Below are 22,270 nucleotides of genomic sequence, written 5' to 3'. Positions count from 1 at the left end.
ACACTGGTTTCCAGTCCAACAAGCGTCCACCGCAGGCAGGAGGAAGCACCCAGTCAGCTTCCCCTGATTGGAAAACGTTCAGCTGTGGTGAACAGCTCTTACTAAAACCAAAGTTTGCCTCATTTTTGGCATTTAAATGTTTAAAAAAAAAAAGAGGAAAAGAATAATGTGGGTGACGACGTCATTTCTGTTTAGTTCCTCTGACAAAAAAAGAGAGAAATGCAGATCTCTCCTTTGTAGAATTCCTGTTGGCTTCTAAAATTTAAATTTCAAATCAAGGAAATGCACGAATTTGATTCTGGTAGAAAACTTCACAAGACACAGGATTCCAAGACACGTAAAAAGTGATTTAATCTGAGAAAATTTAGAGATTACATGTTCATCTAACATACACAAATATCCTGTGAAAGTGCTCTCAAACGGGAACTCATTTTCTCGCAATGTTAATTTATATAGATTTATGTAAATCCTGTTTACGTTAGAGCGAAATCTTTAGGGTTTATCACAGCTTATCACATTTGTCATGGGTCCCCAACTGTTAAAAAAGTGAGATAATTAATCATTGGACTACAATTAAAAACGACATAAGGATTTATTGGAGAAAACTAAGGGAACAAAAACATGTTGAATGTGATTTTTTTTTTTTTGTCTATTTAAATTATTTTCTGAGATAATCCGTAATTCCATATAAATAAATAATGAATCCAATGTGTCAACAAAAATGAAATAAGTATTTTAAACCTGCTTCATCCAGTGTTCAGACTGTGGGAAATGAAATGGCAAAAACAGTCGTATAGAAAAACCTGAAGCTGTGATATTTACATGAATAAAGTGAGGACTTCTGCAAAGGCTCCATCTGTATTTTATATGTGAGCATCACCTGTCAGTTACAAACAAATCTTCAGAGACACTCCCCCAACAACTCACACCTTCTGTAGGCAATAAAATGTCATTTTTTGAAAACTCTTCTTGTCTGTGCTTTATTTTTGTTTTTTAAAAAAGTCAAAATTCAGGGATACAACACATATTGACGTCATAGCAGTGGGTATTACAAAAATCTTTTTTTAATTAAAAAGTACAAATACACACGTTTAATGCAACAGTAACAGATACAAACTTAAAAAAGTGAAAGGTGTGCAACAATCTTCTTCAGTACCTTCTTCAAATATTAAGGTGGCACAGTTTAAAGGTATTTTTATCAATTCTATCAGAATTTCAAGCATAAAACAATCACATATAGATTATGTGATTTTCTAAGAATTATACCTTTGTCATCAAAGGATAACACTAGAGAAAATGAAACTGTATTCGGGCTGAATACAACAGGCTTGCTACAGGTAATTCAGATTGATGAAGAGAGGAATCGATCTGCCGTGTGATCAGAAGCTAGGTGTTGAAGCAGTGCGTGGCCCAGTGGTTGAGACGGTGTTCTTCCTGTAATTCAAAATAAAAACGATGGAGTTAATAATCAGAATAACTCAAAATAAGCAAATTAGTTTTGGCTCTAAAAATGACCCCTTTTGACCGGTAAATACAGAAACTAAGTTAATAGGATTTTGTATAGAAAGTTAGCTAAACGTTAAAAATGCCGGTTCTATGAAATGTTCGCATGTATTCTAAAAGTGATAAGTGTATGACTGATAAAAGATTCTCACTTTTGCAGAGTTTTGAGAAGGCCTGGAAACCACTTGGCCTCTGGATTGACACAGATCTTAGCACCAGACCTCACAGTGATCCTGTTGAGAAAGCAGAAGATTCAAAACATTACTTAAAAATGGAGAAATTATCACGCCGCACAAACTTGATTGAAACTGAAGCAGAAACAAAACTAAGACATGAAGTAAAAGTTTCATTTTTGCTCTTAGTTTACAGTTCTGTGTGTCAGCAGGTAACTTCAAACTTGCATCATCATCATCATCATCATCAGTGCCAGTTATAATACAATAATGTCAAAGTGTAAAAGGGCTTTATTGACATTTACATGGTTCACAGAACAGTGAAAAAGTTTAAAATTACAGTATAAAAGCTTAAAATTAAAAACTCTTAAAGATATGAAGATAAAATACTCAAGTAATAAAGTATATTTCTCAACAATAAAGTACATATAGTACACTTGAGTATTTCAAATGTGTGCATTTTTGTAAGTTTCCACAACATTTCTATAGAAAGCTTTATTTTATTGTGCTCTGCAATCTTTAAAGACACTTTCAATATAAACTGTGATGCATTACAGTAGAGAGTAAAAAGCACCGTTAAGAAACGTCACCTTTGCAAATACTCACATGATTTCAGTTCGGGGGCAGTGTCCTGAAACAGGAGTCACCTCAATCTTCTTGACCATCTTAGCAGAAACAGGTCTCATGGTCGTCTTTCTACAGCGGCAGGTATTTATGGTAAAACCTGAAAAGAAGCATTTCTATTATTTTAGGAGGAAAGAGTTTGTGCAAACAGTAAGAAACAGTAAGAAACAGTAAGAAGCCCCAAAGAAGCCAGTAGATGGACTTCGGGTAATAACCTTCAAACACTCAAAACAATATTTACTTTCAATTACAGGAAAAAGTTTTAATAGTTCTACTAATATTTTAATATTTCTACATTTCTACTATTCTTTGTTTTTTATCACTGATGTAAAAATATAAATGCCTGCAGTATCTCAATATAAGCCGCTCACCAGGCGCCTGTGGCACTTTTATTTAACTGTGTCATTTGTTGAGTGCTGTAGACTGTAGTATATATTTACTCTTTATCATGCTGCTGTAACATAAAAATTTCCCTTGTGGGATCAATAATTTATCGATCTGTCTGTCTAATGTATTTTTAAACAGAATAACTAAAGTAAGACGATAAATATGAATAAAATAATGACCTCAAAATCAAATGGTATATTTTGCCCTCCTGTGAGATACCAAACTGTACAAATATTCTGAATTAAAGCAGTAATGTTTTCTTACCATGCAGAGACGCAATGCAACAGCAGAAAGTCAGAGCGACCAGCAGGAGCAGTGGCTTGTTCATCTTCGTGATGGTTGTTTTGATCTTTGAGGACCAGTGAGGATGCAAGAGAGAAAGTCTGAGTGAACGAAGTCGAGTGTGGGTTTATAAAGCTGAGAAAGAGGAAGTAAGTTTGGAAACTCTGTGACATTTTCTGTAGTTTTCTGCTCACTGTGCTAAATTTATCAAACACCCCCATTTCGTCACTGCTCAAAATAAAATGTCATAAAAACATAATTATAAAATAAAATAATAAATATAATTGCATATTATTATATAATAAAAACATGTTGAATTGCATATTATATAATTATAAATGTTATATATGATTACCAATCATGTAAATACTGAGTACATTTAATAGGGGATTTCTTTGATTACTGGATGCTAGCTCCAAATCTAAGGCTGTAAAGATGCTCAGATACACTCAGACACTTCAACAGTTGCACCTTGCTAGTATAAATACATAAATAAAGTAAAATATTTCATTTGGCAGAGCAGCACTTCCGTAATTAAGGGCTGTTAACCTTTTCCGTTTCTGCTTTATTGACTGGGGGAATTTTGTCTCAGCCCCTTAAATTAGACTGCTTCTCATACATGAAAATTAGATGGACAACCCAGAATTACACCGATAAAACTTATTTACGCGCATCTGCTGGAATCAGACTGGGAACTCCTGATCAATCACAAAATGCTTTTGTGGGTCATAAGAGGACCCTAAAGATTCATTTTTTAAGTCTCCCCAGCATGCCGCACTGTGGTTTAGTGTAGAGCTGCTGTAATCAATCCTAAATAATGTTTTGCTTTAGGTTTATTGGGTTTTTTTACACTTACAATTAAATTTAAATATGATTTTCAAGTGAAAATATCAAGAAAAAAGGAGGGAAAGGAATAAAGGGATCCAAAGCCATTGTTTTATTTTTGGGCTGTGGTTTTGGCCTATGCACATACTTTCCCCCTTCATAAAGTAACAGCTGTGATGACTAATAACACTTCAACATTAAGTAATGCTGAAAGACGACATCGGTCATGACTGAAACTTTCACCACTATATGAGCTACTTGGATAATATCTGCCTCTCTTGAGGGACTTTGAAAGTGGCCTCTGTCTCTGTGCTGGGGATCAGCGTGTCTGAGGGATCTCCTTCCTCCTCTTTTCCTTCCAAGGATTAAAGTTATTTCTTGTTTTACGATATTTTGTGTGTTTACATAAGTTGATGAAGTTTGCACAGCAGGGACTCTTTGTCCAACATTCATCACTGTTAGCAACTTTTTCATTTACAGCAGGGAAGTACCTCTGCACAGGGCTCAGGGCTCTACTCAGTGCCACTTAGTCACGTGACCGCAGGTCGACTAAACACAGTAAAGCAGGAAGCTGCGAGTAGGGGGCAGAGCAAAGTGAGTCTGAATGACATGAACGGTGTTAACTTTAGGTTACTTGCATAAACCTGGTTCTCAGAGTTGCATGAGTGAGATGTGTCACTATGGAATGTGCCTCCCCGCATATTCCTCAGATGCATTTATCTCATTCTGCCAATCCTGATTGGCTGGTGATTGCAATCATTATGTCGGGCAGAGCCACCCACCCTTAAATAGCTTGTGCTATTACATAGTTGTTATTTAAGATAAACACCTCTTGTCGCTTTGCCCCGGCATGAAGGGCTGTCTGGTGAGATGTCTTACTCATGGTACTCTGAGAACCAGGGTTACGCAAGTTACCTAAAGATCTCATTTCTAGCATTCATTTCACCATCTCACTATGGGAAATGGAGACTCCAGTATTGCCAGACAAGCTTATGTCAAGGACCCAGTGCCCACTACTTGAAGCAGAGACTTCCAACCTGTAAAACTGGACAAAAATGAGAGGTGAAGACCAGCTTGCCTCTGCAAGACCGGCTTGCGGCCTGCAGGCTTGCTCCACCACGAGTGAAGTAAGCCAGAAGGCCATTTGCTGCCTGCCACCCTATACACCCTACACATATACTATAATCATATGTGTATTGTTTGTGTATTTATACACAAATACTCATATGTATTCGAATAATAATAATAATAATAATATTAATAATAATAATTAAAAAAGAAAATGCATGAATAAACTTTCTGAATCCTTTATCATCTGCAACTGAAAATAGTTGTGGACGATTACTATACCTTTCTAATGTGACGATGTTGTCTGTTGTTGTTGTCCCTGGCTCTCTTTCTCTGTCTTTCCCTGCCTTCTGTTCCTGTGCTACTGCGAGTACTACCGCCCCCCCCTCTGCTCAGTGCAAGCACAAGGCTCACGTGCTGAGTAAAGCGGGAAAAAGTGAGAGAAAGAAAAAAAAAACCACTAGGCTCGCGTCGTTCACTTCAAAGAGTCGGCTCTAAGAGCCGTTTTGTTCACGACCGACACATCACTAGTATACAGCCTTTGTAATTCTTCAGAAGAGAAAGGGAGGGGGGAGAATGCAGACAGGACAATAGGTACAAATACCCCAACCACCTAGGCACATAGGTCGGGTTGGGCTTTAGTGACACCCTGTTACAAGCATAGCCATACCTGTTATGTGTCTGTGAGCGCGAGGAGGGAGAAAAAGAGTGGAAAAGTACGAGCTGTCCCTGAGCAGAAACGGGAAATGGAAGCATGTAAATATAATAATAACCACTGCAGCCAAAAAGAGTGCCTGACGAGCCCAGTTGTAAGTAAGCTCTTAAGACTCGACTGTACGCTGTGTTCGTGTTTTCCTCCGAAACAAAAAGTTCCGTTGGAGCAGCCTTTCAACGCCTCTCTCTGTCTCTCGCTAGCAAAGTTGACCCAGACAACAAAGTAAAGCTAGTTTTCAGCTACGAGCCCGACACGGAACTGGATGTATTAGCCAGAGGTCTCTTTACGGTTTTACGCCTTTACGGTTCGGAGCCGCGAACCTGTTTTACAGGTGCGGAATAGTTTTCTATACGAGATCGCTGCAGAAAGTGCAGCCTTACCTAATGTCAACCTACTGTTACTCATTTTATATTAAGATTTAAAACCTAGTTGGTATTGGTATGGCAAATAACCTTCAGTAAAAGTAATAGGTCACACAACAATAGTACATTCATGTAGTTGTAAATAGCATGATAATATATTAAGTAATCCAAAGTATTCAGAATACATTACTCTCATTGAGACACAGGCATTAGAGCCATTAAGAGGCTATTGTAATGGAATAGAGTTACTCATATTATGTATTTTAAATATAATTCTGGTACATGTATTCCGTTACTCCCCAACACTGGCCACAATCAGCCCCAGTTTCAGCTGTGGGCAAAAAGGGGTCTGTTCCCAACAGGCTAACTTGGCACATCAGTCATCGTCTGAGATTCCTCATGTTGAAGCGGGTGCAGTGCAGGAACCAGGGGTTTCGATTGCAAGCTGGGCATGTTCCAGCCCAAGGCAACACAAGCAGACCTGGTGTGTGTTCTTACTCGAGACCCCATACCTTGGAGTCTCCGCGTCCTCCAGTATAAGGGAAAGTTGCGATTTTTGCTAGCTGGTATACTAACGTCGAAGGATGTGAGTTAGTTGGCTTGGTAACCTTGGCTGAAGATGAACGGTGGTAGCTGGTGTGCTAAACTGTGCAAAAAGGACCGCCTTACTGGAAGGTAAGTGGTATGACGACCAATCTTTGATGAAGATTCGGGTTCAGAAGAGACAGGCAAAGGTAGCTAGCACCCAGCAACAGGAAATAGCTAACGCTCCTATCTGTGGAAAGTGAAGTTAACTATTCTAAGAAGGTTGAGATATGCCCTGAAGCAAGAAGAGGTTTTTGAATAACAACTATGTAATAGTGCAAGCCATATAGGCGTTGTTGTTTTAGTAATGTGAGGTAGGGCTGGGCCACATTATACCGTTCACGGTAAAACCGGTACAATGTTACGCAACAATAAGAAATTAAAATATCACCATAGAATATGGCTCATTTGCATGAGCGAAGCCGCTGTCTGGTGAGGCTTGCTATGTCCCTTTTGATTGTTAATGGTTAAAAATGTTTTTTATGAATCACAAGGTATAAAACTACTTAAAAAGACACACACACACACACACACACACACACACACACAAAGTAACTCGGCCAGAGTGCCTATTTCGGGTCACTTTTGCCAGTCCCAAGTACGGATAAAGGAGGAGGGTTGGAATTGTGACATTAAAAAAACAAAAACTCCACAATGTTTTTTTCTCTCTCCTACAGCGTCTGTTGCATAGGCATGACCTTTTATGCAAATTAGGCGATGACATCATTTGGCGACTTCTAGCGACTTTTAGGACAGCCAATCGCGATTTTACTTACTGAAGAGTTGGCAACACTGCGGAGCAATCTGGGTCCAAAACTCCGTCCTCTTCAGGTACCAAAGTCAAACGAACACTGCGGCACACTGAGAGTTAAAAACTTCTTTCATCTTTAATTAAATGATCAGTGTTGCTGCTTTACCAGGTTTAACAATTAAGTTTAAAACAGCAGAACTCTCTGCCTGGGAGGGATGTGAGGTGGGCAAATGAACTCAATCATTTCTTCAACAGATTTGATTCAACCATGAGACAGTCTACAACATCGGCTGCAGACTCACCCACCCCCACTGCTGCTGTTCCACCTCTGACACCTCAGACACTTCACACCTCCTCTATTCACCCTGCTCACTCCCCCCCACCCCCAACAACAGCATCCAATACACACTCAACACAAGGCTCCAGCCTGTCTCTCTCAACCACCCAGGTTAGGAGGGAACTGAGGAGGATTAATGGCAAGAAGGCAGCGGGCCCAGATGGCATCAGCTCGAGGGTCGTCAGGTCCTGCGCGGACCAACTGTGTGGGGTGATGGAGCACCTCTTCAACCTGAGCCTGAGGTTGGGAAGAGTCCCACAGCTCTGGAAAACCTCCTGTGTTGTACCAGTGCCAAAGACTTCACGCCCCAAGGACCTCAACAGCTACAGGCCGGTGGCTCTGACATCCCACCTGATGAAGACCCTGGAGCGGTTGGTCCTGGCTCAGCTTCGGCGCCTAACAAGCTCATCACTGGACCCACTTCAGTTTGCCTACCAGCCTGGCATTGGAGCAGATGATGCCGTCATTCACCTCCTACATCGTTCCCTCGCTCACCTGGAGACCGCTGGAAGCACTGTGAGAATCATGTTCTTTGATTTCTCCAGTGCCTTCAACACCATTCTTCCCTCGGTTCTAAAGGACAAGCTGGTGAACTCTGGAGTGGACCATCACCTCACTACCTGGATCCTGGACTACCTCACCGACCGACCACAGTATGTGAGGACTCAGGGCTGTGTGTCGGACAGGGTCGTCTGCAGTACGGGGGCCCCACAGGGAACTGTTCTGGCTCCGTTCCTCTTCACCATCTACACTGCAGACTTCTCCCACAATTCCACCCAGTGCTTCCTGCAGAAGTTCTCTGATGACTCTGCAATAGTCGGCCTAATCACTGATGGGGATGACAAGGAGTACAGAGGACTGACTCAAGACTTTGTGGACTGGTGCCAGCTGAACTACCTCCAGATCAACGCCAGTAAAACCAAGGAGCTGGTGGTAGACTTCCGCAGGCACAAGCATTCTCCACTGCAACCACTGAACATCCAAGGTATGGACATTGAGGCTGTGGACAGCTACAGGTACCTTGGTGTTCATCTGAACAATAGACTGGACTGGACTCATAACTCAGACGCCCTCTACAGGAAAGGGCAGAGCAGGTTGTACCTGCTGCGGAGACTCAGGTCGTTTGGGGTGGAGGGCCCACTCCTGAAGACCTTCTATGACTCTGTGGTGGCTTCTGCTATCTTTTATGGTGTGGTCTGCTGGGGCGGCAGCATCTCTGCTGGGGACAGGAAGAGACTGAACAGGGTGATCCGAAGGGCCAGCTCTGTTCTAGGATGCCCTCTGGACCCAGTGGAGGTGGTGAGTGACAGGAGAATGGCGGCTAAGCTGTCATCCCTGTTGGACAACGTCTCCCACCCCATGCAGCAGACTGTGACAGCACTGAGCAGCTCCTTCAGTGGGAGACTGCGGCACCCACGGTGTGGGACGGAGAGATTTCGCAGGTCTTTCCTCCCCACTGCTGTCAGACTCCACAACAAAGACTTTAACTGAACAAACACACACATCCACACATGTGCAAAATATATTTTTATCTTATTGTATATTTTTATTCTATTTTATTCTACTGTATATAGTATATTATTTTATTCTATTCTGTACAGCTGTGTACTGTATTTATTCTTATTGTATTCTAATTTTTGCGTCATAACTTTTGCACTGTCCACTTCCTGCTGTGACAAAACAAATTTCCCACGTGTGGGACTAATAAAGGTTATCTTATCTTATCTTATCTTATCTTAACACCCCGGTATCCGTGAAAACAGAATTTATTAAATTATTAATAATAATTGAGTTAGAAGTTAGCAGAAATTAGCGCGCTAGTTTTGCCAGTTACCTAAACATTAAATTAAATTCACTTCCACTGTAGATGAAGACAGAAACTATATAGATAGATCAGAATTTGTCAAATAATCTCAATGAGATTTTACCTGGATAAATAAAGGACTAATAATAAAACTGTTATCAATGAAGGTGGTATGCAGTTCTTCACCACACTGGTCTCCAGTCCAACAAGCGCCCACCGCAGGCAGGAGGAAGCACTCGGTCAGCTTCCTCTGACTGGAAACTTTCAGCTGTGGTGAACAGCTCTTACCAAAGCCAAACTTAGCCTCATGTTTGCCATTTAAATGTTTAAAAAGAGAGAAAAAAATAAGTTTAAATAATGTGGGTTATGCTGCTGTCTTTGTTTAGTCCCTCTAACAAAAGGACTATCTGGCTCTTTAAAATTCTTCAGTGTACAGGGAGTGCAGAATTATTAGGCAAATGAGTATTTTGTCCACATCATCCTCTTCATGCATGTTGTCTTACTCCAAGCTGTATAGGCTCGAAAGCCTACTACCAATTAAGCATATTAGGTGATGTGCATCTCTGTAATGAGAAGGGGTGTGGTCTAATGACATCAACACCCTATATCAGGTGTGCATAATTATTAGGCAACGTCCTTTCCTTTGGCAAAATGGGTCAAAAGAAGTTTTTGACAGCTCAGAAAAGTCAAAAATAGTGAGATATCTTGCAGAGGGATGCAGCAGTCTCAAAATTGCAAAGCTTCTGAAGCGTGATCATCGAACAATCAAGCGTTTCATTCAAAATAGTCAACAGGGTCGCAAGAAGCGTGTGGAAAAACCAAGGTGCAAAATAACTGCCCATGAACTGAGAAAAGTCAAGCGTGCAGCTGCCAAGATGCCACTTGCCACCAGTTTGGCCATATTTCAGAGCTGCAACATCACTGGAGTGCCCAAAAGCACAAGGTGTGCAATACTCAGAGACATGGCCAAGGTAAGAAAGGCTGAAAGACGACCACCACTGAACAAGACACACAAGCTGAAACGTCAAGACTGGGCCAAGAAATATCTCAAGACTGGTTTTTCTAAGGTTTTATGGACTGATGAAATGAGAGTGAGTCTTGATGGGCCAGATGGATGGGCCCGTGGCTGGATTGGTAAAGGGCAGAGAGCTCCAGTCCGACTCAGACGCCAGCAAGGTGGAGGTGGAGTACTGGTTTGGGCTGGTATCATCAAAGATGAGCTTGTGGGGCCTTTTCGGGTTGAGGATGGAGTCAAGCTCAACTCCCAGTCCTACTGCCAGTTTCTGGAAGACACCTTCTTCAAGCAGTGGTATAGGAAGAAGTCTGCATCCTTCAAGAAAAACATGATTTCCATGCAGGACAATGCTCCATCACACGCGTCCAAGTACTCCACAGCGTGGCTGGCAAGAAAGGGTATAAAAGAAGAAAAATTAATGACATGGCCACCTTGTTCACCTGATCTGAACCCCATTGAGAACCTGTGGTCCATCATCAAATGTGAGATTTACAAGGAGGGAAAACAGTACACCTCTCTGAACAGTGTCTGGGAGGCTGTGGTTGCTGCTGCACGCAATGTTGATGGTGAACAGATCAAAACACTGACAGAATCCATGGATGGCAGGCTTTTGAGTGTCCTTGCAAAGAAAGGTGGCTATATTGGTCGCTGATTTGTTTTGTTTTTGAATGTCAGAAATGTATATTTGTGAATGTGGAGATGTTATATTGGTTTCACTGGTAAAAATAAATAATTGAAATGGGTATATATTTGTTTTTTTTTAAGTTGCCTAATAATTATGCACAGTAATAGTCACCTGCACACACAGATATCCCCCTAAAATAGCTAAAACTAAAAACAAACTAAAAACTACTTCCACAAACATTCAGCTTTGATATTAATGAGTTTTTTGGGTTCATTGAGAACATGGTTGTTGTTCAATAATAAAATTATTCCTCAAAAATGCAACTTGCCTAATAATTCTGCACTCCCTGTATGTTCATACACAGTCCTCTAACATAAACTCAAATATCCTGTGAAAGTCCTGATTACGTTAGAGCGAAATCTTTAGGGTTTATCACAGTTTATCACATTTGTCATGGGTCCCCAACTGTTAAAAAAGTGAGATAATTCATCATTATAGTACAGTAAAAACTACATAAATATTTATTGGAGATAATTAAGGCGACAAAACCATGTTGTCTTTCAGACAAGTGGTGAAAAAGAGTCCAAAATACACATCAAGTTTGCTGAAATTAGTATTTAATAAGAGAGTGCCATTTTTCTATTTAAACAAAAGTCGTGTAAGTCTTTATATTCATATTTGAGTTTATTTTCTGTAGTGGTGACAATATAATGATGTAATGTGTTTGATGTCTGTTTGAAAAGTCTACATAAATTAAGTGGCGTTTGTTAAAGTCAAAAGTCAAAATTCAGGGATACAACACACATTGAAGTCATAGTATTAGAGAAACCAGTTTTTTAATTAAACAGTACTTATACACATGTGTAATGCAACACTAACAGATACAAACTATTAAAAAAGAGAAAAGTGTGCAACAATACTGCAGTCCTTTTTTCTTCTTCAGTACATTCTTACAATGGTAAGGTGGCGCAGTTTAATAGTATTCTATCAGAATTTCAAGCATAAAAAAAAATCACATTCAGATTATGTGATTTTCTAAGAATTATACCTTTGTCATCAAAGGATAACACTAGAGAAAATGAAACTGTATTCGGGCTGAATACAACAGGCTTGCTACAGGTAATTCAGATTGATGAAGGGAGGAATCGATCTGCCGTGTGATCAGAAGCTAGGTGTTGAAGCAGTGCGTGGCCCAGTGGTTGAGACGGTGTTCTTCCTGTAATTCAAAATAGAAACGATGGAGTTAATAATCAGAATAACTCAAAATAAGCAAATTAGTTTTGGCTCTAAAAATGCCCCCCTTTTGACCGGTAAATACAGAAACTAAGTTAATAGGATTTTGTATAGAAAGTTAGCTAAACGTTAAAAATGCCGGTTCTATGAAATGTTCATATGTATTCTAAAAGTGATAAGTGTATGACTGATAAAAGATTCTCACTTTTGCAGAGTTTTGAGAAGGCCTGGAAACCACTTGGCCTCTGGATTGACACAGATCTTAGCACCAGACCTCACAGTGATCCTGTTGAGAAAGCAGAAGATTCAAAACATTACTTAAAAATGGAGAAATTATCACGCCGCACAAACTTGATTGAAACTGAAGCAGAAACAAAACTAAGACATGAAGTAAAAGTTTCATTTTTGCTCTTAGTTTACAGTTCTGTGTGTCAGCAGGTAACTTCAAACTTGCATCATCATCATCATCAGTGCCAGTTATAATACAATAATGTCAAAGTGTAAAAGGGCTTTATTGACATTTACATGGTTCACAGAACAGTGAAAAAGTTTAAAATTACAGTATAAAAGCTTAAAATTAAAAACTCTTAAAGATATGAAGATAAAATACTCAAGTAATAAAGTATATTTCTCAACAATAAAGTACATATAGTACACTTGAGTATTTCAAATGTGTGCATTTTTGTAAGTTTCCACAACATTTCTATAGAAAGCTTTATTTTATTGTGCTCTGCAATCTTTAAAGACACTTTCAATATAAACTGTGATGCATTACAGTAGAGAGTAAAAAGCACCGTTAAGAAACGTCACCTTTGCAAATACTCACATGATTTCAGTTCGGGGGCAGTGTCCTGAAACAGGAGTCACCTCAATCTTCTTGACCATCTTAGCAGAAACAGGTCTCATGGTCGTCTTTCTACAGCGGCAGGTATTTATGGTAAAACCTGAAAAGAAGCATTTCTATTATTTTAGGAGGAAAGAGTTTGTGAAAACATTAAGAAACAGTAAGAAACAGTAAGAAGCCCCAAAGAAGCCAGTAGATGGACTTCGGGTAATAACCTTCAAACACTCAAAACAATATTTACTTTCAATTACAGGAAAAAGTTTTAATAGTTCTACTAATATTTTAATATTTCTACATTTCTACTATTCTTTGTTTTTTATCACTGATGTAAAAATATAAATGCCTGCAGTATCTCAATATAAGCCGCTCACCAGGCGCCTGTGGCACTTTTATTTAACTGTGTCATTTGCTGAGTGCTGTAGACTGTAGTATATATTTACTCTTTATCATGCTGCTGTAACATAAAAATTTCCCTTGTGGGATCAATAATTTATCGATCTGTCTGTCTAATGTATTTTTAAACAGAATAACTAAAGTAAGACGATAAATATGAATAAAATAATGACCTCAAAATCAAATGGTATATTACTGCATTAAAGCAGTAATGTTTTCTTACCATGCAGAGACACGATGCAACAGCAGAAAGTCAGAGCGACCAGCAGGAGCAGTGGCTTGTTCATCTTCGTGATGGTTGTTTTGACCTTTGAGGACCAGTGAGGATGCAAGAGAGAAAGTCTGAGTGAACGAAGTCGAGTGTGGGTTTATAAAGCTGAGAAAGAGGAAGTAAGTTTGGAAACTTACTTCGTCATCACTCACATATTGTCAATATGTCATAAAAGCAGAATTATTAAGTAAAATAATAAATATAACTGCATATTATTATATAATAAAAATGTAGAATTATATATTAAATCATTATAAATGTAATATATAATTACCAATCATGTAAATACTGAGTACATTTAATAGGGGATTTCTTTGATTACTGGATGCTAGCTCCAAATCTAAGGCTGTAAAGATGCTCAGATACACTCAGACACTTCAACAGTTGCACCTTGCTAGTATAAATACATAAAGTAAAATATTTCATTTGGCAGAGCAGCACTTCCGTAATTGAGGGCTGTTAACCTTTTCCGTTTCTGCTTTGACTGGGGGAATTTTGTCTCAGCCCCTTAAATTAAACTGCTTCTCATACCTGAAAATGAAATGGAAAACCCAGAATTACACCGATAAAAATTATTTACACGCAGTAAACATTTGCATCTGCTGGAATCAGACTGGGAACTCCTGATCAATCACAAAATGCTTTTGTGGGTCATACCCACATAGCAGACAGGTCTGGCCCAGATCTGGCATCAAGCTGGCACTTCTGACTGAACGGTGTCATGGCAGGGTGTATGTCAACCAGATGTGGGCCAGGTCTGGCAATGATGACACTATTTATGTTCTCCTATTTTAGTTAGAAGAAACAAATGCCATGTTGCAATACTATACAATACTATAGTATACAATACTATACTATGGTAGGCAACGTTTCAAATGCAGGTTTGTCAGGTTTGTGAGTGTACACTTGATCCAAAACCTAGTGAGGGTTTACTCATATTTACCACTGGGTGTCTTTAGTTCAGGAGGTGGAGCAGGTCACCTACTGATCAGAAGGTTAGTGGTTCAGTCCTTGGCTCCTCCAGACTGTATGTTGTGAGTGTGTATGAATGTAGTGAGAAAGTGTGTGTTTGGGTGAATGTGGCATGTTGTATATAAAATGGTAAAAATGGTAAATGGCCTGTATTTGTATAGCGCTTTACTAGTCCCTAAGGACCCAAAGCGCTTTACACATCCAGTCACCCACCCATTCACACACACATTCACACACTGGTGATGGCTGCTACATTGTAGCCACAGCCGCCCTGGAGCGCACTGACAGAGGCGAGTAATCTGGGAGAGTAGGAAAGCGCAATGTGAAAATTAGTCCATTCGCTGTCTGAACAGAGTTACGTCATGTTACTTTTGCACTATTATGTTCTAGCACATGTTGTTATTACATGGCTTGATTAAGGTACACATTAGGCTGACATCTGGGGCTAGAGCTGAAACTGTTCTGGGCCAGCAGTGTGGTTGCAACTGGTCTTGTGCTGTCCCATGTGTGGGCCACCTCTGGCAAACCAGCTTTGGGCCACCATTATTTGTGGTATGTGGGCCATGTGTAAGCACACTGTGTGGGCAAGATCCGGCTCGTACCAATTTTGCTATGTGGGTAAGAGGACCCTAAAAATGTGGGGTTTTTTTTTAACTCTGCCCAGCATGCCGCATTCACTGAAAATAAGCTCTTGTCTCAAATGACGATGAATTCAACATTTAAGACTTCTGTTGCATTAGGTGGAGGTGCAGGTAAATTACTAAATGAGATTGAATAACATCAACACCACTCAATCACTATGATAAAGCCAGTGTTTATGCTGTGGTTTAATTTAGATCTGCTGTAATTAATCCTACATAATTTTTTTGTTTTACGGTTACTGCTTTTTTACACTTACAATTAAATTTAAATGGTAAATGGTAAATGGCCTGTATTTGTATAGCGCTTTACTAGTCCCTAAGGACCCAAAGCGCTTTACACATCCAGTCACCCACCCATTCACACACACATTCACACACTGGTGATGGCTGCTACATTGTAGCCACAGCCGCCCTGGGGCGCACTGACTAAATATGATTATCAAATGAAAATATCAAGAAAAAAGGGAATTAAAGTGACCCAAAGCCAGAGTTTGATTTTTGGGCTGTGGTTTTGGCCTCTGCACATACTTTCATCACTCAGCTGCTCTGCCTGTTGGTGTTGTCTGACTTCAAGGTTATTTCCCTGTCTGAATTAACTAAGGTTGTAAATGCAGCTCGATGTACAACAGCTGGACTCAGGGCTGGACTGGGACAAAAAATCAGCCTGGGCATTTTGACTAGAGACCGGCCCACCAGGTATTACAGGAAAAGCCATAAAGCCTTTGAATGAAAACAAACGCTGTTGTGACAGTGATGTACTGTCTTGTTGGTATATGTATGATTTCTATATGTTGTACATCAGATAAAAACTTTGGTTGTAAGCTTCAGATAATTATTTAATAACAGCCAGACATTTTAAATGAGAATAAGAAAGAAAAGTATTTCTTTGTTCCCCCCCCCCCCCCCATTTCCTTGTTAATGCCCTACCTGGCCCCCTGGCAAAACTTTGCCAGAGCCGCCCCTGCACAGTTACCAGCTGTCAGCTACATAGAAAAGGATCCTGGGGTTATTTGTCTCTCAGAAACAGTTCATAACTTCCCTTCAACTCATTCATGTCACCTAAAAGGTAAACCTGTTTCTCCATCACCTGTTCAGCTCTGATGATTCAGTAAGGACATCTCCTGGTTTCATCTTCATGTTTCCCTCTCACCACATATCCAAACCAATATCATGACCAGCAGCTTTTACAGCTGTGGCTCCACATCACTCCTGTCCTGCAGCAGCTTCATTGGCTCCCGGTCAAATATCGTATCAATTTCAAAATACTCTTGTACACATTTAAGGCTATTCATCATCTCTCTCCTCCATATCTCTCTGATCTGGTTCAGATCACCACCTCATCTTAGATCTTCTTCTTCCCTTTCTCTCTCTCTGTCCCCTCCCCCCGTCTTGACACCGTGGGGAGCAGGGCTTTCAGCTGCTCTGCTCCTCAAATTCCCTCCATTTAAGAAATATCTCTTCCTTCTCTCTCTTTAAGCCCCAACTCAAAACTCACTTGTTCAAAGTAGCTTATACCACATAACCTCTCCACTCTGCTATTTTAACTTTGTTTTATGTCTTATGCTTTTATGATTGTGTAAACTGCTTGCTTTTATGTTGCTTTTATTATTCTGCTGTTTACAGTGTCCTTGAGTGTTCTGAAAGGCGCTTTCAAATAAAATGTATTATTATTATTATTATTAATGCTGAAGGGCGACATCAGTCATGACTGAAACTTTACTTTCACCACTATATGAGCTGCCTGGATAATATCTGCCTCTCTTGAGGAGCTTTGAAAGTGGCTTCTGTCTCTGTGCTGGGGATCAGCGTGTCTAATTTACACAAGCGTTTTTTGAATAACGACTGTGTAATAGCGCAAGCTATTTAAGAGTGGGTGGCTCTGCCTCACATGGTCGTCGCGAACACCAGCCAATCATGACTGGGATAGGTGTTTCTGAGGAATACACAGGGAGGCACATCCTATAGTGAGACATGGAAACAAATGCTAGGAATGAGAACTCTTCAGTATTAGAAGCTTTGGTTATGTGTAAAATGGTAAATGGCCTGTATTTGTATAGCGCTTTCACTAGTCCCCCTAGGGACCCCAAAGCACTTTAGCCATCCACCCATTCACTCTCACATTCACACACTGGTGGAGGCAAGCTAGAGTTATAGCCACAGCTGCCCTGGGGCAGACTGACAGAAGCGAGGCTGCCATACTGCGCCATCAGCCCTTCTGGCCGACACTAGTAGGCAGTAGGTGAAGTGTCTTGCCCAAGGACATAACGACCAAGACTGTCCGAGCCGGGGCTCGAACCGGCAACCTTCCGATTACAAGGCGAACTCCCAACTCTTGAGCCACGACCGCAGCAGAAAAGGTCTCATTTAATGCACTGTTAAAAAATTACTGTTAAAAATTACATGTTAAGCAAGTCAGGAGTTCCACACACTTTCAGAGCAGATGACCAACTTTTATTTTCTAAATCTGAATTTTAAAAAATCCCTACACTGTTGTTTTAGTAGAGTGAGGTAAGAGGACAAAAACTGGGCATGTGTCTTCAGGCCACCAGCTGGTGCTACTCTAGCTCTCAGGAGAGTTTTTAAAGAACCACATTTAAAACTGTTATCAATGAAGGTGGCATGCAGTTCTTTATCACACTGGTTTCCAGTCCAACAAGCATCCACCGCAGGCAGCGTCCTCTGATTGGAAAACTGTCAGCTGTGGTGAACAGCTCTTACCAAAGCCAAACTTAGCCTCATGTTTGGCATTTAGGCTACCCATATGGAAAAGATATATATAAATCTTATAAAGTTTGTATCTGTCTTGTGTGAAACTTGTATGAAAAGCATATAAGAGTGAAAACAGATATAAGATCCCTTGAAAAATTATATAATGAAACTTGTATGTTTTGGATACTTACTAAAACAATATATGAAAGTAATGAGGAAGTGGCCACTTTCATGAGTAAATCATATAAGTTTTTACTATTTCTTTTCCATATGGGTAAGTTTAAATACCGATTCCTCTAACACAAACATACAATTCTGTGAAAGTGTTCTCAAAAGGCGGATGTCATTTTCTCGCAATGTTAATGTTAATTAATTTACATTTATGTAAAGCCTGATTAGTAATAGCGAAATCTTCAGGGTTATTGCAGCTTATCCTTAGAAACACTTTTCATAAGTCCCCAACTGTTTATCGGTGTAAAACTGATATAAAGCCATATAACTTAGGAGCTACAATTCTACCATGATTGTGGATTTTCAACATACAGAAAGGACCACATGAAGATGAAACTCATCATGTCATGTTTGACCTCTGACCTCTCCTTCAAGGTCAATAGATTTATCTGAGGGTCAAACTGTTTATATACAAAATACAATACTATTGCCTTAAAAGTAAATACTTCCCAAAGAATAGTGCTTTGTGTTTTTATGTTTAAAGAAAACTTTAGAAAACTTTGTTGCCGAAATTATAATTTTAATGACAACAAATCAAAGCCAGGATTTTAAACCTCCCACACAGTCCCGAACCCACCATCACCACCACCCACACCCGCTGCAGGCAATAAAATGTCATTTTTAAGTCTTTTTGTCAGTTCTTTATTCTTATCTTTTTTTATATAAAAAAACAAAAATCCAAATTACAACATAAATTGAAGTCATAGCACCCTAGTGCTAAAGTGACAAAAACCATCTTAACCAACATGCTAAAATCATCCATTTTTAATCAAACAGTACAAATACATGTTTCTTAAGTAAGAAATGGTAACACTAACAGATACAAAACATATAAAAGTTCAAATCTGTGCATCAATACTGCAGTATTTCATTTTCTTCAATACATTCTTTAAAATGGTAAGACAGCGCATTAATACTATCAGGTATAAAAGGTCACATTTCGATCATGGTATTTTGTATATGTTGTAATTTTTTTTCCCTTAAACACTAAAAATAAATGAAACTGCAAAAAGGTTCAATACAAAACAAAAAGACAGTGACATAAACAATGGAAGGTGGGTCAGCCTTCCTCCGGTAATTCACAGCTTGATGACTGAAGGCATCGATATGCCACGAAACGTGATCAGAAGCTAGAAACAGTGGTTGGCTCAGCAGCTGGGAGGCCCTTTTTCCTGTAATCAAAACAAAAGGATGGAGTCAGAATAGCTGGAATAACCAATAACAATCATACAAATCAGAAAGCAGTGACAGATACAGTAAACTAGTATGTGTTTTCCTTCCTTTAGACACAATAAATATACATAGGAGTGAAAAAAATACTGTTTGTTTCCAGGTAGCTAAGATAGATAAATGTAGCATCAAAATTCATTGAAAACAGCAACTCAGTTAAAAAGATATTCTCAGCAAGTTAGGTAAACGTTATTTATGTCGGGTCTATTAAATGTGATTATATGTGTTGTAGGTGATAAAGCTCCTTACTTTTGCAGAGTGTTGAGAAGGCCTGGAAACCACTTGGCCTCTGGATCGACACAAATCCTGTTACCATTCCTCACGGTGATGCTGTGAAGAAATTAAAAATGGAGAAATTAGCACATTGCACACATTTGATTAAACCTGACACAGACTTAAAAGTAAGAAATCGAAGCACAACTTTCCTTTTTGCTTTCAGTTTACAGATCTGTGTGCCAAAATGACACCAGACATCAGACCAGTGAGAGTTATAATAGAGTTGCCAGGGGCTCTATTGAGTGTTTCAACTTCCTATTATAAACTTTCACCTAAAGCTTCAGGAAAACATTAGATTAGCACAGTACATGTGAATTATTAGCTAAAATGTACTCATAACTTTCCCGCTCTGGCTTTGTAGCTAATACCAAAGAGTATTTCAAATTGATGCTCTTTTTAAATTTACCCTGCGGCCCACTGAGAATCTGTGCAACCCAGTGCTCCAGATCAGTGCAAGTACTCACGTGATTTCAGTTCGGGGGCAGTGTCCTGAGGCAGGAGTCACCTCTATCTTCTTGACTGCTCTAGGAGGAATAGGATTCGCGACCGTCTGCCTACAGCGGCAGGTGTTAATGGTAAAACCTGTAAAAAAGGATTTAGTTATTATTTTAGTCTTTAGTAGATTAAACCAGTCTGACTTTGTTAAGGCTCAAAATTACTATGCATCTATATATGTTTGTACAAATCTTGCAACTTTCAGTCCCATTTCAAAGTTTTTCAAAGCACTAAGATGCAGCTGAAAGCCCCAGAGAAGCCAGTAAATGGATCTGTTGCTCTGTCTTTAAGGTCAGGTATTACCCTTGACACTCAAAACAAGTGTCACGGGTAATACCTACAACCTACTTAAAAAGCTTGTTTTTTTATTGTACTGTACTTTAATGCATTTAAAAAAAAACAGAATAAATAAACTATGACATCATGTGAACCAAGACAAGATAAAATACATTTAAAGACGATAAATATGAATAAAATAATGCCCTCAAAATCAAATGGCATATTTTGGCTGCCCTCCTGTGAGATACCAAAATGTACAAATATTTTTAATTAAAGCAATAATGTTTTCTTACCATGCAGAGATGCGATGCAACAGCAGAAAGTCAGAGCGACCAGCAGGAGCAGTGGCTTGTTCATCTTCGTGATGGTTGTTTTGATCTTTGAGGACCAGTGAGGATGCAAGAGTGAAAGTCTGAGAGTGAATGAAGTCGAGTGTGGGTTTATAAAGCTGAAAAAGAGGAAGTAAGGAGGGAAACTCTGTGGCGGTTTTTTTTTGTAGTTTTTGCTGACTGAGCTAAATATGGCAAACACCGCATTTCATCACCACTTACAATATAAAAAACTGAGTCATAAAATAAAATTATAAATATAATTTCATATTGTTATATAATAACATTTTATTATTGTATTTAGGGTTATATCTAAATGTAAATGTAGTGTACAATTAATATTGGATTTCTTTGCTTACTAGATGTCGGCTCCAAATTTAAGGCTGGAGGTAAAACTCAGACACCTCATCAGTCTAATAGTGCTGGATTGGACATCCCTGAGATTTTGGTCCACATTGACACAATAGCATCACACAGTTGCTGCAGGCTTATCAGCTGCACAAGATCTACCATTCTTCCATATCCCAAAGGTGCTCTACTGGATTGAGATCAGGTGACTGTGGAGGCCAGCTGAGTACAGTGAACTCACTGTGATGTTCAAGAAACCCGTTTGAGATGATCTCAGCTTTGTGACATGGTGAGACAGAAGCAGCGATCAGAAGATGGGCACAGTGTGGTCATAAAGACATGGACATGGTCAGAAACAGCACTCGTGTTATTTAAACTAAAAATAAATATCCCCTACACCATTAAACCATTACTACCAGCTTTGACTATTGATACAGGCAGGATGGATCTGTGCTTTCAAGCAACATTTTCCAGTCAGGGTCCAGTCAGGGAAGGTGCACAGCAATCCAAAAGAAACAACAAACAGAATCCAGGCAGGAAGACTCACAAGAAAGGGTTTCAGACAAAAGGGGAAGATGGCACTATTTATACTCTATACATACAAATAAATGAGACATAGGTGCACACAATGGACACAATCACAGGGGAGGGAAAAGTACACACAAAGCACAAGACACAAAGGAGTACCGAAAAAAAACAGGGAGCAACTAATACAAAGATTAAACACACACCTACGTATTGCAAGTTTACACTATGGGAAGGCTTGAAAACTTGTACTAGAGAGTCAAAAACTAAAAACATGAAATGAACTTAAGTTTCTCTCATGTGACTGGATAATTAGACGTTTGTGTTATTGAACAGGTGCAAACAAAGCAATTCGTGTATATTAGCAAATATCCTTTGAAGTTATTCTGGAAAAGGAAAAGGATGGTGTCAGACAAACTGCATTTTCTCTGTTCAGGC

The 22,270-nt window shown here is 39.5% G+C and overlaps 3 protein-coding genes across 3 annotated transcripts; all 3 read right to left on the bottom strand.

Moving 5' to 3' along the window:
• Positions 1-1,046: 1,046 nt before the first annotated feature.
• LOC113033179 (C-X-C motif chemokine 10-like) lies at positions 1,047-3,153 on the bottom strand. The gene is made up of 4 exons (XM_026186649.1): positions 2,952-3,153; positions 2,283-2,400; positions 1,656-1,736; positions 1,047-1,434 (listed from the first exon to the last, which is right to left on the bottom strand). Exons 1-4 carry the CDS (start codon positions 3,013-3,015, stop codon positions 1,380-1,382), a joined length of 318 nt encoding a protein of 105 aa, XP_026042434.1. The 5' UTR covers positions 3,016-3,153; the 3' UTR covers positions 1,047-1,379.
• Positions 3,154-12,097: 8,944 nt separating this feature from the next.
• LOC113034203 (C-X-C motif chemokine 10-like) lies at positions 12,098-13,907 on the bottom strand. Its single transcript, XM_026188592.1, has 4 exons — positions 13,750-13,907; positions 13,116-13,233; positions 12,495-12,575; positions 12,098-12,272 (listed from the first exon to the last, which is right to left on the bottom strand). Exons 1-4 carry the CDS (start codon positions 13,811-13,813, stop codon positions 12,218-12,220), a joined length of 318 nt encoding a protein of 105 aa, XP_026044377.1. The 5' UTR covers positions 13,814-13,907; the 3' UTR covers positions 12,098-12,217.
• Positions 13,908-19,165: 5,258 nt separating this feature from the next.
• Positions 19,166-21,027, bottom strand: LOC113034187 (C-X-C motif chemokine 10-like). Its single transcript, XM_026188577.1, has 4 exons — positions 20,924-21,027; positions 20,321-20,438; positions 19,830-19,910; positions 19,166-19,522 (listed from the first exon to the last, which is right to left on the bottom strand). The coding sequence occupies exons 1-4, from the start codon at positions 20,985-20,987 to the stop codon at positions 19,474-19,476; spliced, it is 312 nt and encodes a 103-aa protein (XP_026044362.1). The 5' UTR covers positions 20,988-21,027; the 3' UTR covers positions 19,166-19,473.
• Positions 21,028-22,270: the final 1,243 nt, after the last annotated feature.

Source organism: Astatotilapia calliptera, chromosome 12 (assembly GCF_900246225.1).
Source record: "Astatotilapia calliptera chromosome 12, fAstCal1.2, whole genome shotgun sequence".
In the NCBI taxonomy this organism is placed as follows: Eukaryota; Metazoa; Chordata; class Actinopteri; order Cichliformes; family Cichlidae; genus Astatotilapia; species Astatotilapia calliptera.
The sequence above is the reverse complement of the archived record's forward strand: the minus strand, read 5'-3'. Positions and strand labels throughout refer to the sequence as shown.

What these genes read in the sequence shown, in the direction of transcription:
- LOC113034187 (XM_026188577.1), bottom strand. Translation starts at nt 20,987, where the DNA reads ATGAACAAGCCACTGCTCCTGCTGGTCGCTCTGACTTTCTGCTGTTGC. An exon ending in TGCCCCCGAACTGAAATCAC is followed by an intron (nt 19,911 to 20,320) that starts GTGAGTACTTGC and finishes ATTTCTTCACAG; the next exon opens with CATCACCGTGAGGAATGGTA. An exon ending in CTTCTCAACACTCTGCAAAA is followed by an intron (nt 19,523 to 19,829) that starts GTAAGGAGCTTT and finishes TTTTGATTACAG; the next exon opens with GAAAAAGGGCCTCCCAGCTG.
- LOC113034203 (XM_026188592.1), bottom strand. Translation starts at nt 13,813, where the DNA reads ATGAACAAGCCACTGCTCCTGCTGGTCGCTCTGACTTTCTGCTGTTGC. An exon ending in TTGCATCGTGTCTCTGCATG is followed by an intron (nt 13,234 to 13,749) that starts GTAAGAAAACAT and finishes GCTTCTTTTCAG; the next exon opens with GTTTTACCATAAATACCTGC. An exon ending in TGCCCCCGAACTGAAATCAT is followed by an intron (nt 12,576 to 13,115) that starts GTGAGTATTTGC and finishes CTTTCTCAACAG; the next exon opens with GATCACTGTGAGGTCTGGTG.
- LOC113033179 (XM_026186649.1), bottom strand. Translation starts at nt 3,015, where the DNA reads ATGAACAAGCCACTGCTCCTGCTGGTCGCTCTGACTTTCTGCTGTTGC. An exon ending in TGCCCCCGAACTGAAATCAT is followed by an intron (nt 1,737 to 2,282) that starts GTGAGTATTTGC and finishes CTTTCTCAACAG; the next exon opens with GATCACTGTGAGGTCTGGTG. An exon ending in CTTCTCAAAACTCTGCAAAA is followed by an intron (nt 1,435 to 1,655) that starts GTGAGAATCTTT and finishes TTTGAATTACAG; the next exon opens with GAAGAACACCGTCTCAACCA.